General features: G+C 48.4%; 1 protein-coding gene across 1 annotated transcript; it reads right to left on the bottom strand.

Annotated features, from left to right (window-relative positions):
- Window positions 1-238: 238 nt before the first annotated feature.
- fbxo28 (F-box protein 28) lies at window positions 239-14,667 on the bottom strand. The gene is made up of 5 exons (XM_055636254.1): window positions 14,449-14,667; window positions 11,880-11,989; window positions 10,940-11,078; window positions 6,767-6,962; window positions 239-5,240 (listed from the first exon to the last, which is right to left on the bottom strand). Exons 1-5 carry the CDS (start codon window positions 14,638-14,640, stop codon window positions 4,807-4,809), a joined length of 1,071 nt encoding a protein of 356 aa, XP_055492229.1. The 5' UTR covers window positions 14,641-14,667; the 3' UTR covers window positions 239-4,806.
- Between the last annotated feature and the right edge of the window lie 1,145 nt (window positions 14,668-15,812).

The following is a 15,812-nucleotide window of genomic DNA, read 5'->3' as shown; positions in this document are numbered from 1 at the left end:
CGCTGTAAGTTCTACATGGTGAAACCAAAATGTATAAAAATGGCCTTTATTAAAATCAGACAAGGTGCACTTTAACCACATGTGATTTTTTTCTATTACAAATCTCATAATGTGGAGTACAGAGGCAAATAAATAAATGACGGGTCTTTGTCCCAAACATTATGGAGGGCACTGAAGGTGTATTGGATCATGGGGAATATATAGGGTAGAATCAAGAACTGGAGGACACAGGTTTAAGGTGATAGGAGAAAATTTTAATAGGAATCTGAGGGGCAACCTTTCCACAGAGGGTGGTGGGTATATGGAATGAGCTGCCAGAGATAGAAACTAGAAACAACATTTAAAAAACATTGATATGTTCATGGATAGGAAAGGTTTAGATTATGGGCCAACCGTAGGCAGGTGAGACTAGAGTGGATGGGCACCTTGGTTGGCATGGGCAAACTGGGCTGAAGGGCCTGCTTCCGTGCTGTATGTCTTCCCCGTTTGCTGATTATTACTATAAAGGAGGCTCTGGATTTACCTGCCCTCCCCATGTACTTTGTGGGGACATATTAACCTGAAAACCCCTGTATCTCCTTTCATGCCTTCCTTCAAGTAGATGTTCTCCTGTATCACCTCCCAGTTGAATAACTGGTCTTACCCAAGTGCTGGCTACTTGCGCCTCCCCAGCCTGACTGCTTTGTTCTTTGGCTCAACACAAACAGCCTCATTTGATGTCCCTTCCAACATATCCCCTCCCATCATGACTGTTCCTATGTCCAACATTGCCACCCCTTCCAACTAAACATCTTGCAACTGGGAATTGCCACTAGCTTTAATATCGCATTTCATGCCCCTGTACTCTCAACTCATTTACCACACTCCCAATATTCAGATATGCACTGTTAAGTAGACAGATTGATTACATTTCTGTCCATCTTTCTCTGACTGCATTCGGCTGTTCAACTCCATGCTGGCTCCCACTCAAGCACACCCTCTAATAGGAACAGAAGGGCCCTGGGTTGTATTGTAGAGAGGGACTGAGGAGTACAAGAACATAGATCCCTGAAAGCAGTGTCACAGGTCGATATGCAATAAAGGCTTTTGGCTTCATCAGTCAGGGAATTGTGTGTAGAATCAGGACATTATGTTGAAGTTATACCATCCCTTGGTGAGGTTACACTCGGAGTAATGCATTCAGCCTGGTTACCCTGCTATGAGAAAGGTGGGCAGTTATTTCCCCCAGGGTGGGGAAATCAAGAACTAGAGGGCATAAGTTTAAGGTGAAAGGAGAAAGATTTAAAGGTAACTTGAGAGGCTACTTTTTCCAAAAGGTGATAGGAATATAGAACAAGGTGCTAGAGGAAATAGTTAAGAAAGATGCAATAACATTAGATATTGGACAGGTACGGGGATAGGGAAGGTTGAGATGGAAATGGGTCAAACACAGACAAATGGGACAAAGCTTGGATGGGGCATTTTGGTCAGCATGGGCTATGGTTCTGAGGGTCCTGTGCCCATGCTGTATGACGATGACCCATCAGTGCCACCCTTTATAGCCAAGCAACGCCCAATTGCCTTTCATCTCTACCAGAACCTAGTGTGTACTCCTTACAGTTGACCACCACTGGTTATCCAGGATATCTTACCCATGGGTCTGATATTGCCTGCAATGAGGCAGACCCATCGCTTTTCCCCGGATTGATGCTCTGCTTGTCTTGCAACGGTGACCTGCGAATCACTCCCAGCAGATGTTCCAGTGTAATTCCCCCCCCCCCCCCCCCCATTGTGTTGTATTACTCGCAGCCGGCAGAGCTGCTCTGAATCACAAGACGTGCAGAGACTGTTTGAATTTAAGTACATTGTGCAGAACTGTCTTGGCTGCAGCATAGGACACAGTTGGGGTTACATCACCTCAGCCGTGTAATGCTTGTGTCAATTGCTCAGCACCGTTGATTAGGGCAGATGGAAACTCTCGTTTGTTGGAACAGCCTCGAGGGAAGGATCATTGGTACGAGTGGACCAAGCTTTGAGAACTCTCCGCACTTCCTGTGGACACTCAGTCCCAGAATAGATCAATTGATGTTTGGGTGCAAGGAGAACTGGACTTGGAGATGGAGCTACAGAGTGGTGGTGTATCTCAGAGACACAGATGTCTCTGTTAGCATGTTACCGAGTGTAACTAAGTACGTTAGACACCAAATGGCCGTGTAAAGGTCATACCATTCCCACAGACTCCTGTGAATCTTTTGCCGGTGACAACTCACAGCAGCAGCATTCATAGCCCTGGCAACAGCAGACCCACCTCTGGGGCTGAACACTGGCTCCTAGCCATCTGCCAAGGAGCGTAGACACCTTAGCAGACTCCTGCCGAGGGGAGGGAAGGGAGGCATCTAATTGAGGCATTACATCGGCAATGAGACATCAAATTCTGGCTGCACATTGTTGCTCTTTGATCCTAGAGACATAGCAGTGTCAGAATCCCATGGGAGGCGTGCATGGAAGTCACCTCTTCCAGGACAAAGCCAACAGGGTCCAACTCCAGCTGGGAGTCACTGATCACCTTCCAAAGGCTGGCTGAAATCACCGTTCACAGCTTAGCTATAGGCGACACAAATAGGTGGCAGAGTAGCCCAGAGGGCCACGCCACCAATAGTTTGGGTGTAAATGGCAAGAAACGGTGGGCTACTTTTGTTTAAAAAATAACTTATTTTTCAGTTCACAAAAGCCAATGAACAATTAAACATTGCTGCACGATATAACAGTCAGCAAGTGAAGTCTCACCTTAAATAGCCCTTCCCTGCATTTCACTTGAATCAGCAGATCCCACACAAGGTATTTTCCTTTTTGAAGTTTAACGTGAAGAACTTCCCTTCTTACAAAGTTGTAAAGACACCAAGGTGTCAACATCAGGATCCTTTTATGAAACACCCTCCCTCTTTCCAGCTAATTCCATTCTTTGGGACATTTTCTCAGGCACCAGCAATGGCTATTTGGTGCCCAGATATCAGGACAGAAGAAGCCAACACTCAGTGGCATAGCCTCCCTAGGAATCGGATGTACTGAGGAGTCAACTCATTCCAGGAAAGGACCCTAACACCCCTACCATCATCTCAGACCACCAAAGTCTATGATATCTAGAATGCCCCAAGCCCCACCAAAAGCTGATCCCCAAGTCTGATCCTTGGGTGCCTGGAGGTTGGGTATTGGTAACTGTGCTACAGCACAGCATGAGAACGTCAGCATAAGTGAGCGTGGACTTGGCCTCAGGACCTTCCAGACATCAAGTAGAACTTCTCCAAACCTCAACATCAAGGCTCACATTCCCTGCATAACATTGGTGCAGTTCAGTGGTAGCTTGACAGGGGAACAATGTACAAGTTTGGGACATGACTATGATGTCTAGGGCTTTGAGGTGCAACCGGGCACACCTCAAATCCCTGAATGTTGGTGGGACTGTGGACAAAGGTCAAAGCAAAGGCACACAACATGTGAACTTGGTTCAAATTATAGCGCAGGTTAATTCTGACCCCTCTCAAAGTGGGCTATGGGGAAATGGGCTGTTTCAGCACATTAGATGGGCAGGGTGTACTTCACTTCACTTACCAACCCAGGCAGCAACAACAGCTGGAATCAAAGGGATTCCACGCAGAACAGAATCAAATCTCTGCCACTGGAGTGGGGTTGTGTGCTGAGCAGACGTGCACAGTGGTTCAGTGACAAGGCCAGGCTGTGCTGAGGTGGGAGATTCCAGCAGCGGGGTGGAGGGGGTGGGGGCTGGGATGGTAACTGGACCTCGCCTGATGTCGGGCAGAGGAACGACGGCTGCCCCCCAGGTTTGTTCTCTCACCAGATCTGACAAGTAGCCGTCAGGGGCAGAGTCAGCCCAGGGCTCACATCATCTACCTGGCCGTGTGCGTCCACATCCCGTTTGTCCACAAGGTGGCTTTGGCCTTGTTCCGATCTTCCTCCAACACTCAGTGCAGGCGCCCAAGTCCGGATACAACAGCTTTAATATTCCCGAGGCCGTGCCAGGAGTGCAGACCAAGCCCATGCCTCACAACCACCACACGCCAGCCCACTGGGAATGGTGGCAATGAGGTTCCAGGGAAGCCCGGCCGACCCTGCCAGAGGGCACACGGCACTCTGAGGGCCCTACACGACACAGACGTGGGAGCACAGAACCCAGACACTGAGGGCACCGCTTCACCTTCCCCCAGACATCAGCAGCCACAGCGCCGACTCCATCCCCTGCAGCTGCACCAGGTGAAGCAGTGTTGACAGCCCCACGCTGGCATCGAACTCTTCATCAGCTGGCTCACGAGGACAGTTAACGCTCCATTAACCAAGACGGGCAAGGCAAGGACATAGTTAATTACCTGTTGCAGGGGGATTGGCAGGAATTATCCAGGGCTGGGCTAAAATAAGGTATGACCCTTCACTACCCGACACCTGGGACGGTTAGCCGAGTCTTGTTGCCCAGGATCAGGGGACGGGTGTATTGGACCTTGTTACTGGGACCAGGGGATGGGCTGAAATCATTTATTGGGAGCAGAGAAGGGTAGAGTTCAGTTCTCCGTTATCCAGGGCAGCGGGAAGGACAGTGGTGGAGCCCGTGACCCAGGACTGTGTTTAGCTGCCCAGTCAGTGACACCCAACCACCCCCCACTCCCAGTTCCCCGGGCTGCTGGTGAATGAAGCGTGCCGTGCCCACCTTCCTGACCCACGTGGTGCCACGAGGCACCTCACCTGGAGCCATCGCGCCTGCATAACACGGACTGACACACAGACGCGAGGACAGAAGACCACCCGCAAAAGGCCGGCTCACTTCCGGCTCCGAAGGCGCTTGGCACTGCCCTCGGGAGGAGTCTTCTTGCGCTTGTTGGGTCCACTGGGCAGCTGCCCGCCTCCTGTGCCAGTCTCAATCACCTGCTCCAGCAGCTCCTGCAGGTCCTTGATCTTCTGCTCGCTCTGCTGGTGCTTGAGGGCGTGCTCCCCCAGCTTGCGGTCCAGCTCTGCCAGACGGGCGTTCTGCTCACCGATGATCTGGTTCTGCTCCAGGATCTTCTGATCCTGGTCCTGCAGCTGCTTCAGCTGCTCCTGGTACTTGACGCGGATCTCTGACACCTCTCGCCGGGTGGTGGTCACGTTCAGTCCTTGCGCCTTCAGCTGCTGCTGCAGCTTGCACAGCTCCTGCCGGGCCGGGTTCTGCTTGGAGAAGAGCTGCACTGCCGTCAGGGCCGTGGATGGTCCAGGAACTGGGCACAGGGCAGAGGCAATAAACATGTTAAAGCCGGGATGGCCCCACTGCCTCACCGCCCAGAGAGCTCCCCTCCCCTCAGTCACCCAACAGGCAGCCAGGGCCATGGATCCACGGCACTGGGGCCCAACCAGCCCCCACCCTCCCTCCACGCATCACTCATCAAGCAGCACCCATCGCCACCTCTCCACCGACACCCCAGCCAACCCCCACCCTCCCTCCGTGCATCACTCACCCATCACCACCTCTCCACCGACAACCCAGCCAACCCCACCATTGCCAGCTGGAGTTGGCACTAAAATGGAAGCATTTCCTCCAGCTGTTCCCGTTTCATTTCCCCCCACAACCCCCCCATGCTCCCCGTATCATCCCAGAGATTACTTAACCACCTCTTTCAAAAGACAAATGGACAGACATATTGATGAGAAGCGTTTAGATTGGATCGGGGTAAATGGGAGCAGGGGCAGGGTGGGACAAAGGGCCCGTTTCATTGCTGTATAACTAAGTAGACGGTTGGGGGCTCATCATGGGCGTTAATATGAACGAGTGGGATGGGGCTCCTCCAAGAGCCAGTTGGAGGACGATGGCTGTAACGAGAGTGGCCACTTTGCATGGGAAGCCATCTCCTGTCTCCAACATCCTTTGGTGCTCTGGTGTGGCTGGGGAGTGGGGGGGGGGGGGGGGGGGGGGGGGGGGGGGGAGGAGGGTGTCAGCAGCCGCAGCCGGACCCTGTGACTCCCGGCAACAGTCCAAACCTGCCCACCCCTCCTGCATCAATCACCACCAAAACGGGACCCATCGCCACCTCTACCCTCGGCCTTTGTCCGTCCCACATACGGCCTACACACACCCTCTCCAACAGGATCCTGATGTGGAGAGGGTGTTTCACCAGTGGGAGAGTCTAGGACCAGAGGCCACAGCCTTAGAATAAAAGGACGTTCCTTTAGAAGGAAATGAGGAGGAATTTCTTCAGTCAGAGGGTGGTGAATCTGTGAAATTCTTTGCCATGGACAGGTGTGGGGCCCAAGTCAACGGATATTTTTAAGATGGAGATTGATAAGATTCTTGTGTAGGAAGGAACGGCAGATGCTGGTTTAAATCGAAGGTAGGCTCAAAATGCTGGAGTAACTCAGCGGGACAGGCAGCATCTCTGGAGAGACGGAATGGGTGACATTTCGGGTCGAGACCTTTCTTCAAACTGACCCTTGATTAGTACAGGTGTCAGGGGCTATGGGGAGAAGGCAGAAAAATGGGGTTGAGAGAGATCAGCTATGATTGAATAGCAGAGTAGACTTGTTGGGCCAAATGGCCTAATTCTGCACCCGTAACTTCTGAACTACGTCCCACTGCTGGGCTGGGGCTCCAGAGGGACGCTGTCAGTGAACTAGTGACATCCACCCACTTGCATGTGCACACGCTTTACATGTGTAGGGATATAGAGCACATGTGTTTATATAATTTACACACAGGCAGTGCTCGCTCCCAGGGGGATGCGCTGTTTGCCACGGGCAGCCTGGGACATACCTGGTGGCACTCCCAGGAGGCGACCCGACATGTCCGAATTGCTCAGTTTCTTCTTCAGAATGGGGACGATCTTTTCATCAAAGTATTCCATGGCCATGGATGAGATGTCCCGTAGCTCCTGCAATACCTCGTGGGCTCGCTGAGGGGAACGCGTAGAATTTACGTATCTCAGAACCCGGTAAATCTCATCGATCACCTGCACACAGATTGCAACACAAGGCATGGGTAAAACAGTAAGGGGAAGCCACAAAGCAACTACCCAGCACTGATCGCAATCCACACAGAGACTGCCACACATGCTCATGCTTGGACAATGGAGAGAGATCCCTCAACACTCTCACACCATTCACCCCTCCTCACCGGGGAAGAACACCACGAGCTAAATGCAGAGTACAGATCTTTCTGCATTCTTCCTATGAGACGGAGTACAGGACAGAGATTGAGAACCTCATAACCTGGGGCCAAAGACAATACCCTCTCCATTAATGTCAGCAAGACAAAGGTGGTTGTGATTAACTTCAGGAAGCAAAGCGGTGCACACATCCTGGTGTACACTGATGGTGCCAAAGTAACGATGATCAACATTTCTGGTTCCTAGGAATAAATCATCAGAAACTTGTTGTGGACCAGCCACGAAGCTATGGTGAAAACGCACCCCACGCCTGTACCTTCTTAGAAGGCTTAGGAAGTTCAAGGAGGGAGGGGGGGGTGAAGGGTGTTTATAGAAGGGACCCATTATTTGAGAATTCAATACGCATACCATTGGGTTATAAGCTGCCCACGCAAAATATGAGGAGCTATTCCTCCAATTTGTCAGTGTGGGAATGGGAATGGGAGTAAAAGTGGTTAGCAAACGAGAGGTTCAGTTGGCCTTGGAAGACCAAGTATATGTGGTCACGCTTAGTCTCAACAGGAGGCAACATCAGGAACACAGGGTGCAGTAAATGAGGTTAAAAAATATGCATATAAACCTCTCACTTTATTTTTAATAGTAAAATAATTTTACTATTAAATAATTAGTAATAAAACGTAGTTTTCGTGTACTAAACGTTGTACCCTTTATCCTTTCTGTGCACGGTGGGTGGCTTGACCATAATCATGTGGTCTTTACTTTGACTGGATAGCACACAAACAAATGCTTTTCGTTGTACCTCAGTACAGTGATAATAATAAACTAAACAGCAACACTGAAGGGTAATTCTTCGAACGTGATATCACATCACAAGGCCACATGCGTAATTTAGTTGGCGGCATGGATACATAGACAATAGGTACAGGAGTAGGCCATTCATCCCTTCTAGCCAGCACCGCCATTCAATGTTATCATGGCTGATCATCCACAATCAGTACCCCATTCCTGCTTTCTCCCCATATCCCTTGATTCCGCTCGCCCCATCTAACTCTTTTGAATGCATCCAGTGAATTGGCCTCCACTGCCTTCTGAGGCAGAGAATTCCACAGATTCACAACTCTGTGTGAAAAAGTATTTCCTCATCTCAGTTCTAAATGGGCTACCCCTTATTCTTAAACTGTGGCCCTTGGTTCTAGATTTCCCCAACATCGAGAACATGTTTCCCGCATCTAGAATGTCCAATCCCTTAATAATTTTATGTTTCTATAAGATCCCCTTGTAAATTCGAGTGTATACAAGCCCAGTCGCTCCATTATTTAATCATATGGCAGTCCAGCAATCCCGGGAAGGTATTTAGCCAAAGTTGACTGGAAAGGGACCCTAGCAGGGCTGACGGTGGAACAGCCATGGTAAGTATTTCTGGAAATCATCCAGAAGATGCAGGATCATTTCATTCCAAAGAGGAAGAAAGATTCTATGGGGAATAAGAGGGGACCGTGGCTGACAAGGGAAGTCAAGGACAATATAAAAATAAAAGAGAAGACGCATAACATAGCAAAGATGAGCGGGAAACCAGAAGATTGGAAAACTTTTAAAGATCAACAAAAGGTAACTAAAAAGGCAACACGGGGAGAAAATATGAAGTACAAAGGTAAGCTAGCCAAGAATATAAAGGAGGATAGTAAAAGCTTCTTTAGGATGTGAAGAGGAACACATTAATTAAGGCAAATGTGGGTCCCTTGAAGACAGAAACAGGTGAATGTATTATGGGGGGGGGAAAGGAAATGGCAGATGAGTTGAACAGGTACTTTGGTTCTGTCTTCACTAAGTAATACACAAACAATCTGCCAGATGTACTAGGGGACAGAGGACCTAGGGTGACGGAGGAACTGAAGGAAATTCACATTAGTCAGGAAATTGTGTTGGGTAGACATGGGATTGAAGGCTGATAAATCCCCAGGGCCTGATGGTCTGCAAACCAGAGTACTCAAGGAGGTGGCTTTAGAAATCGTGGACGTGTTGGTGATCTTTTTCTAACGTTCTGTAGATTCTAGATCAGTTCCTGTGGAGTGGAGGGTAGCTAATGTTATTCCACTTTTTAAGAAAGGAGGGAGAGAGAAAGCAGGGAATTATAGACCAGTTAGTCCAACATTGGTGGTGGGGAAGCTGGTTGATTATAAAGGTGTAATAGCGCTACATTTGGATAGCAGTAACAGGATCGATTAAAGTCAGCATGGATTTACGAAGGGGAAATCATGCTTGACTAATCTTCTGGCATTTTTTGAGGATGTAACAAGTAAAATGGACAAGGGAGAGTCAGTGGATGTCATGTACCTGGACTTTCAAAAAGCCTTTGATAAGGTTCCACAGGGGATTAGTGGGCAAAATTAGAGCACATGGTATTGGTGGTAGGGTATTGACATGGATAAAGAACTGGTTGGCAGACAGGAAACAAAGAGTAGGAATTAATGGGACTTTTCAGAATGGCAGGCAGTGACTAGTGGAATGCCGCAAGGCTCGGTGCTGGGACCACAGCTATTCACAATATACATGATTTAGATGAAGGAATAAAAAGTAACATTAGCAAATTTGCAGATGACACAAAGCTGGGTGGCAGTGTGAACTGTGAAGAGGATGCTATAATTTGGATAAATGTGAGGTTATCAACTTTGGTGGCAAAAACAGGAGGGCAGATTATTATCTGAATGGTGTCATATTAGGAAAAGGGAAGTACAACGAAAACTGGGTGACCTTGTACATCGGTCACTGAAAGTAAGCATGCAGATACAGCAGGCAGCAAGGAAAGCTAATGGCATGTTGGCCTTCATAACGAGAGGAGTTGAGTATAGGAACAAAGAGGTCCTTCTGCAGTTGTACAGGGCCCTGGTGAGACCACACCTGGAGTATTGTGTGCAGTTTTGGTCTTCTAATTTGAGGAAGGACATTCTTGTTATTGAGGGGGTGCAGCGTAGGTTCACGAGCTCAATTCCCAGGACGGTGGGACTGTCATATGATGAAAGAATTGCGAGACAAGGCTTATATTCACTAGAATATAGAATGAGAGGGGAACTTATAGAAACACATAAAATTATTAAGGGATTAGACACCCTAGATGCAAGACACCTTGATGTCGAGAACCAGGGGACACAGTTTAAGAATAAGGCCATTTAGAACTGAGGAAAGAATTTTTCACCCAGTTGTGAATTTGTGGAATTCTCTGCCTCAGAAGGTAATGGAGGCCAATTCACTGGATGCATTCAAAATAGTTAGATAGAGCTCTTGGGGCTAACAGAAGCAAGGGATATTGGGTGAAGGCATGAATGGAGTACCGATTGTGGATGATCAGCCATGATCACATTGAATGGCGGTGCTGACTCGAAAGGCCGAATGGCCTCCTCCTGCACCTATTGGCTATGCATCTACGTTCAAATTTGAAGAGCATAAAACAGGATTAAGCACTAAAAGACATTCAGCCCATTGAGTCTATGCCAGCTGGGTAGAAATTCCATCAGTGTTTCTCCAGAGTCAGGTAGATGCAAAATGCTGGAGTAACTCAGCGGGACAGGCAGTATCTCTGGTGAGAATGAATGGGTGACGTTTCAGTGTGAAGAAGGGTCTCGACCCGAAACTTCACACATTCCGTCTCTCCAGAGATGCTGCCTGTCCCACATTTTGTGTCTTCCTTCGATTCCAGCATCTGCAGCTCTTTTCTACACATTTTCTCCAGAGCCAGGTGCATGTTATTGCATCTGATAATTCCAGCAGTTTCTCCCACCCCGATGGGTAGCAGACCAGCACAGAGCGACCGTCCACAAACACACCTTGCCCGGGATGAAGCAGCAGAGATTGGTGTCGACGTACTTCATGAAGGTCATGTTCAGGAGGGAGAGCCTGGTCTCCACGGCCGCCAAGATGTCCGCGTGGCGTGCCAGAGAGTGGTTCCTGCGCTCCGACTCGCGCCTGGAAGGAGAAAGAATTAGCCCTCGCCGCGCTCATTGACTGGTGCTCTCTTTCACCCTGCCCACCAAAGCTTACAGATCAAACCAGTGCTACGCCAGACCAGCCATAACCACAGGAGACTGCAGTTGTTGAAACCTTAAGCAAAACTACACAGGGCTGGAGGAACTCAACGGGTCAGGCAACATCCGTGGAGGGAATGGACAGCCAACGTTTCCTTCTTCAGACGTAACCTTGTCACATCCAAGCCTGCGCCAAGGAATCCAACCAGACCTCACGCCCCGGGCACTGTCCAGCCACCCCCCCCCCCCCCCCCCCCCTCCAGGACACAGGATGGACGGAGAATCACCAAAGTGGGGATGGCACGATTCCCTCCAAAGTAAACAAGCTCCGAACTTTGATTTCTCCCAGACAATACTGATATTTAATCCAATCGTTAAATTGCTGGAGAAATTGCCTACATTCACTGAGTCACGAGGATGAGCATTAACCTTCCGTGGCTGCCCGTGTCCGATCCTTCGAAACCTTTCCCATCCATGTACCTGTCCATATATTTTACAAATCTAACGAGCTCCTAACTGCTGGGAAGATGAGGTCACACAACAGAAATGAAATGGCCCTGAGCTGTGTCTCACTTGCAAGGTCCTCTGAGACATAGAGGTCACATGACAAATGTCCCTTGAGGCGTGTTTGGATTGCATGGACCTCTATCAAATCTAGTGGCCGCCTGTGCCCTCTGCCAAAACAAACTGTGACCACAGCCCATATCTGAGGGCGCTGGATCTCAGGCTTCTGCTTACTCACCGGGGCAGCTGAGCTTTGACCTGCTTCTGACACAGGCTGTGATACCTCTCAACCTTCAGGAACCCCTGGTTCAGCAGGCGTTGGCAGATTGCATCCATCCGCTTGCACACCTGGGGCAAGAATAGAGTCAACGACAGATCCTCACAGACCATCAGCCGTATTACCAACACAGTGCTAATTAGTTAGAAACCTTTATTATAGCATTCATGGCTAATTGCCTTCAATACTGTGGTGGGCAGCCACTATCTTGAATGACTGCAGTTCACCCGGTGAAGATGCTCCCATTGCCATTGGGAAGGCAGTTGCACGAATGACTGGCCATTGATTACCAAAACATTGTGGTACACGACTTGGCGGGGATCTCACAGGTGGTGGGGCTCCCCTGCATCTGTTGCCCTTGACCTCCATGGTGGTAGAGTTCATGGGTCTGGGCGGTTGTCACAGTGACATGGGACACAGTACATTTTGTTAGTAGTAGATAGAGTTACTGAGCAAATGGTGTGTATGGTGGAGAAGTGTGAGTCATTGGTAAAAGGAATCAAAAGGCAGGTTTTCTAGTTTATTAAATGAAAAAACTGTCAATATGAGGCATGCAGGGGAATTCTCATGTATAAATGGCTAAAATTAGTAGGCTGGCCCAACAAGTAGTTAAGGTGGCAAATGGTATATTGGCCTTCATTGTGAAGGTATTGGAGTTTAAAAATAGGGAAGGGGGCTTTGTTATAGTCGCACGGGGTGGTGGGGAGGCCACACCCGGAATAGCATGCACCGTCTTGGTCCTCTTACATAAAAATAGACAGTAGCAGACTGAGGGAGTGACCTTAAACATACAATCTGACAGAGTAGATGTTAGGATGCTTTCAATAGCGGGAGAACCTCAAACAAATAACCACAACTTTTGTTGTAGTTGTCATTTAAAACTGGGCCTCATAGCTATTTCATAAGTATTTATAGTGGAGGTAGATGAATATTTGATACAAGTGTGTTCACTAGAAACATGAGAGGTAACCTTATTCAAATTTACAAGATCCCAAGGGGGCTTGACATGGTTGATGTTGAGATGCTTCAACCAGTGGCCGTTTTCAAGCAAGGGGATATAATTATAATGGGGCTGGTTCTTTAAAACTGAGAGACATAGAAACCTTTCTCAGAGTGTCGTGAATTTCTGCTCCAGATATGGTGGAGGCTAGATTATTGGATTATATTTAAGATGGGGGACAGATAAATATTTATGAGATCAGGAATTGACAGTTATGGGAGGACTGCGATTGGTGTTTGAGCGTCATAAATTGAGACGAAGAACACCCAGTCCCTTGAACCAGGACAATGGTGTATCTGGCCCAATCTTTGGTTAATATTGTGCCCCTTCTAGGGTTAATGGGAACAGTATTGATTGCCAAGAATAAGTAGATCAACTCTCCCGTTGGAGGTGCCCTGGTATTTCTGTGGTATGCATCGTAATAAAATGAGATGTCACCTTCTGTTTAGTGAGATCAGGTCATGGAGAGGTGCTTTTACGGAAATTGCAGTGACTTCAATTGTGAAGACGTTGTGGTCATTCACTTTGAAAGAGTAGATTGGGTGACAATCGGGCAGGATTTTAAACCAGCAAGTGGGAAGATACGACTTATGTCAGACATTACAGAACGAGGTGACACAGGGAGATGGTGCTGACAAAAGATATTTCTCATATGTTCCATTGTCACACTGGGTGTTTAAAATAGGAACGAGAGAAAGACCTGAAAGGAAAGAAATTGCAGGGCTGCAGGTGAGGATCAGCGAGTGGGACCTGCTGGATTGTACATTGAGTTACTTCAGACTCAACAAACCAAATGAACTCTTTATTCTTCTTTCTTCCCAAAAACCCTTTCTGGCTTAAGTCCTCCCTCCACCACCTCCAGTTTAAATTCCGTTTGGAATATTTTGGAGGACCAAGAAACAAGAAACCACACTTTCACTTTTAACAACACTCCCTAAGTTGTGACACAGATAAACGACCATTGCCATAGGTAAATACCACAGTATTGTAAATCACATTGAGCAGCCTGGGAGAAATCTATCCAATGGCCGAAAAGACCCGCAATATCCTCCCCACTCTCCCACTTTACTTTAGAACAGAGGATGGACAAGCTCAAGTTACATTTATTGTCACATGCGCCAACTGGTACAGTGAGGTTAGAGTTACCAGACAAATCAAACGAACACAATACGCGATAGAGTTTAACATGAACAACTCCCACCGCGGAATCAACGTTTCCCACCGTGAGGGAAGGCAATAAAGTTCACTCATCTTCCTCTCATCATGTTGATCAGTTTTGGGAACCTTAACCCCACCCTGACACCGGCACCCAGGCCCCCTCCTCCTGCTCTGGGCCCCGCCATCCACCCCATCCCCGGCCTCTCCCGCTCCCATCCCCGGCCTCTCCCCGCTCCCGCCCCGGCCTCTCCCGCTCCCCTCCCCGGCCTCTCCCCGCTCCCATCCCCGGCCTCTCCCGCTCCCATCCCCGGCCTCTCCCCGCTCCCATCCCCGGCCTCTCCCCGCTCCCGCCCCGGCCGCTCTCTCACTCACCATCCGCAGGCCGCTGATCTCGTCGTAGGCCATCAGCCCGAGGATGGTGTCGATGGCGACGATGGGGAGAGTGAGCAGCGGGTTGTCCTGGTGCAGCTGCTCGGTGCCGCCGGAGCCCGTCTCGCCGCCGCCGCCACCACTGGGCCCCGCTCCAGCTCCAGCTCCACCGCCGTCATCTCGCTCGGCCGCCATCTCCCAGCGCCACCCGCCGGAACTGACGCCCAGCCCCGGCCGCGGCGTCATGGCGTCACCGCGCCGCCCGCAGGAACTGACGCAAAGCAGCGACCAACATGACCTATTTACACCAGTCCCACCTGCCCTTTGCTCTAAACATCCCATATCTCCAAGATTCAAGAGAATTTATTGTCATGTGTCCCAGATAGGACAATTAAATTCTTGCTTTGCTTCAGCACAACAACAGAACATAGTAGGCATAAATAATACAGAACAGATCACTTCTGTATTATTATATAAATATATGTACCATTATATATACCATATACCATTATATAAATATATACACACATGAATAAATAAACAGATAAAGTGCAAATAAACAGATAATGGGCTATTAATGTTCAGAGTTTTGTATGAGTTGAGTTTAATAGCCTGATGGCTGTGGGGAAGTAGCTATTCCTGAACCTGGACGTTGCAGTCTTCAGCCTCCTGTACCTTCTACCTGAAGGTACCAGGGAGATGAGTGTGTGGCCAGGATGGTGTGGGTCCTTGATGATACTGCCAGCCTTTTTGAGGCAGCGACTGCGATAGACCCCTCGATGGTAGGGAGGTCAGATGGAGGTCTTCTCAATATTTACAGTACCTGTCTCAACTACCTAATATATATATATATATTTATATGTGAGAATTTGTATATATATGCATATGGATATATACACACACATACTCACAAGTACACATACATATATATATATTATATATATATTACATATATTATATACAATACAATACGGGTTTATTCGTCGCACTGCACATAAAGTGCAAGTGAAATGAATATATATATATATATATATGTGTGTGTGTGTGTGTGTGTGTGTGTACTTGTGAGTATGTGCATATATACACACTGAACTTTTTTTCACTCGTTTATCATTGTTTATAGTATTTACACATTCTGTTGTGCTGCGGCAGGTAAGAATTTCATTCTTCTAACTGTGACAAATGACAATAAAACACCCTTGCTTCCTCTAACGGCTTATTCCGTATAGCCACCACCCTCAGGAGAATGTATTTGTTGTGTTTGCGTTTAATATGTAAAGGGTGTTGCAGCTCCGAGAAAGAATTTTCCATGCTCCAGTCCCGGTGCAGCTGACAAAACCCTCTACTGCCTGTCCTGCTGAGTTACT

Source organism: Leucoraja erinacea, chromosome 5, assembly GCF_028641065.1.
Source record: "Leucoraja erinacea ecotype New England chromosome 5, Leri_hhj_1, whole genome shotgun sequence".
NCBI lineage: Eukaryota > Metazoa > Chordata > Chondrichthyes > Rajiformes > Rajidae > Leucoraja > Leucoraja erinaceus.
This window is presented reverse-complemented; position numbering and strand designations above follow the sequence as displayed.

What these genes read in the sequence shown, in the direction of transcription:
- fbxo28 (XM_055636254.1), bottom strand. Translation starts at nt 14,640, where the DNA reads ATGGCGGCCGAGCGAGATGACGGCGGTGGAGCTGGAGCTGGAGCGGGG. An exon ending in GTCAAAGCTCAGCTGCCCCG is followed by an intron (nt 11,079 to 11,879) that starts GTGAGTAAGCAG and finishes TTCTCCTTCCAG; the next exon opens with GCGCGAGTCGGAGCGCAGGA. An exon ending in CCTCCTGGGAGTGCCACCAG is followed by an intron (nt 5,241 to 6,766) that starts GTATGTCCCAGG and finishes CCCTGTGCCCAG; the next exon opens with TTCCTGGACCATCCACGGCC.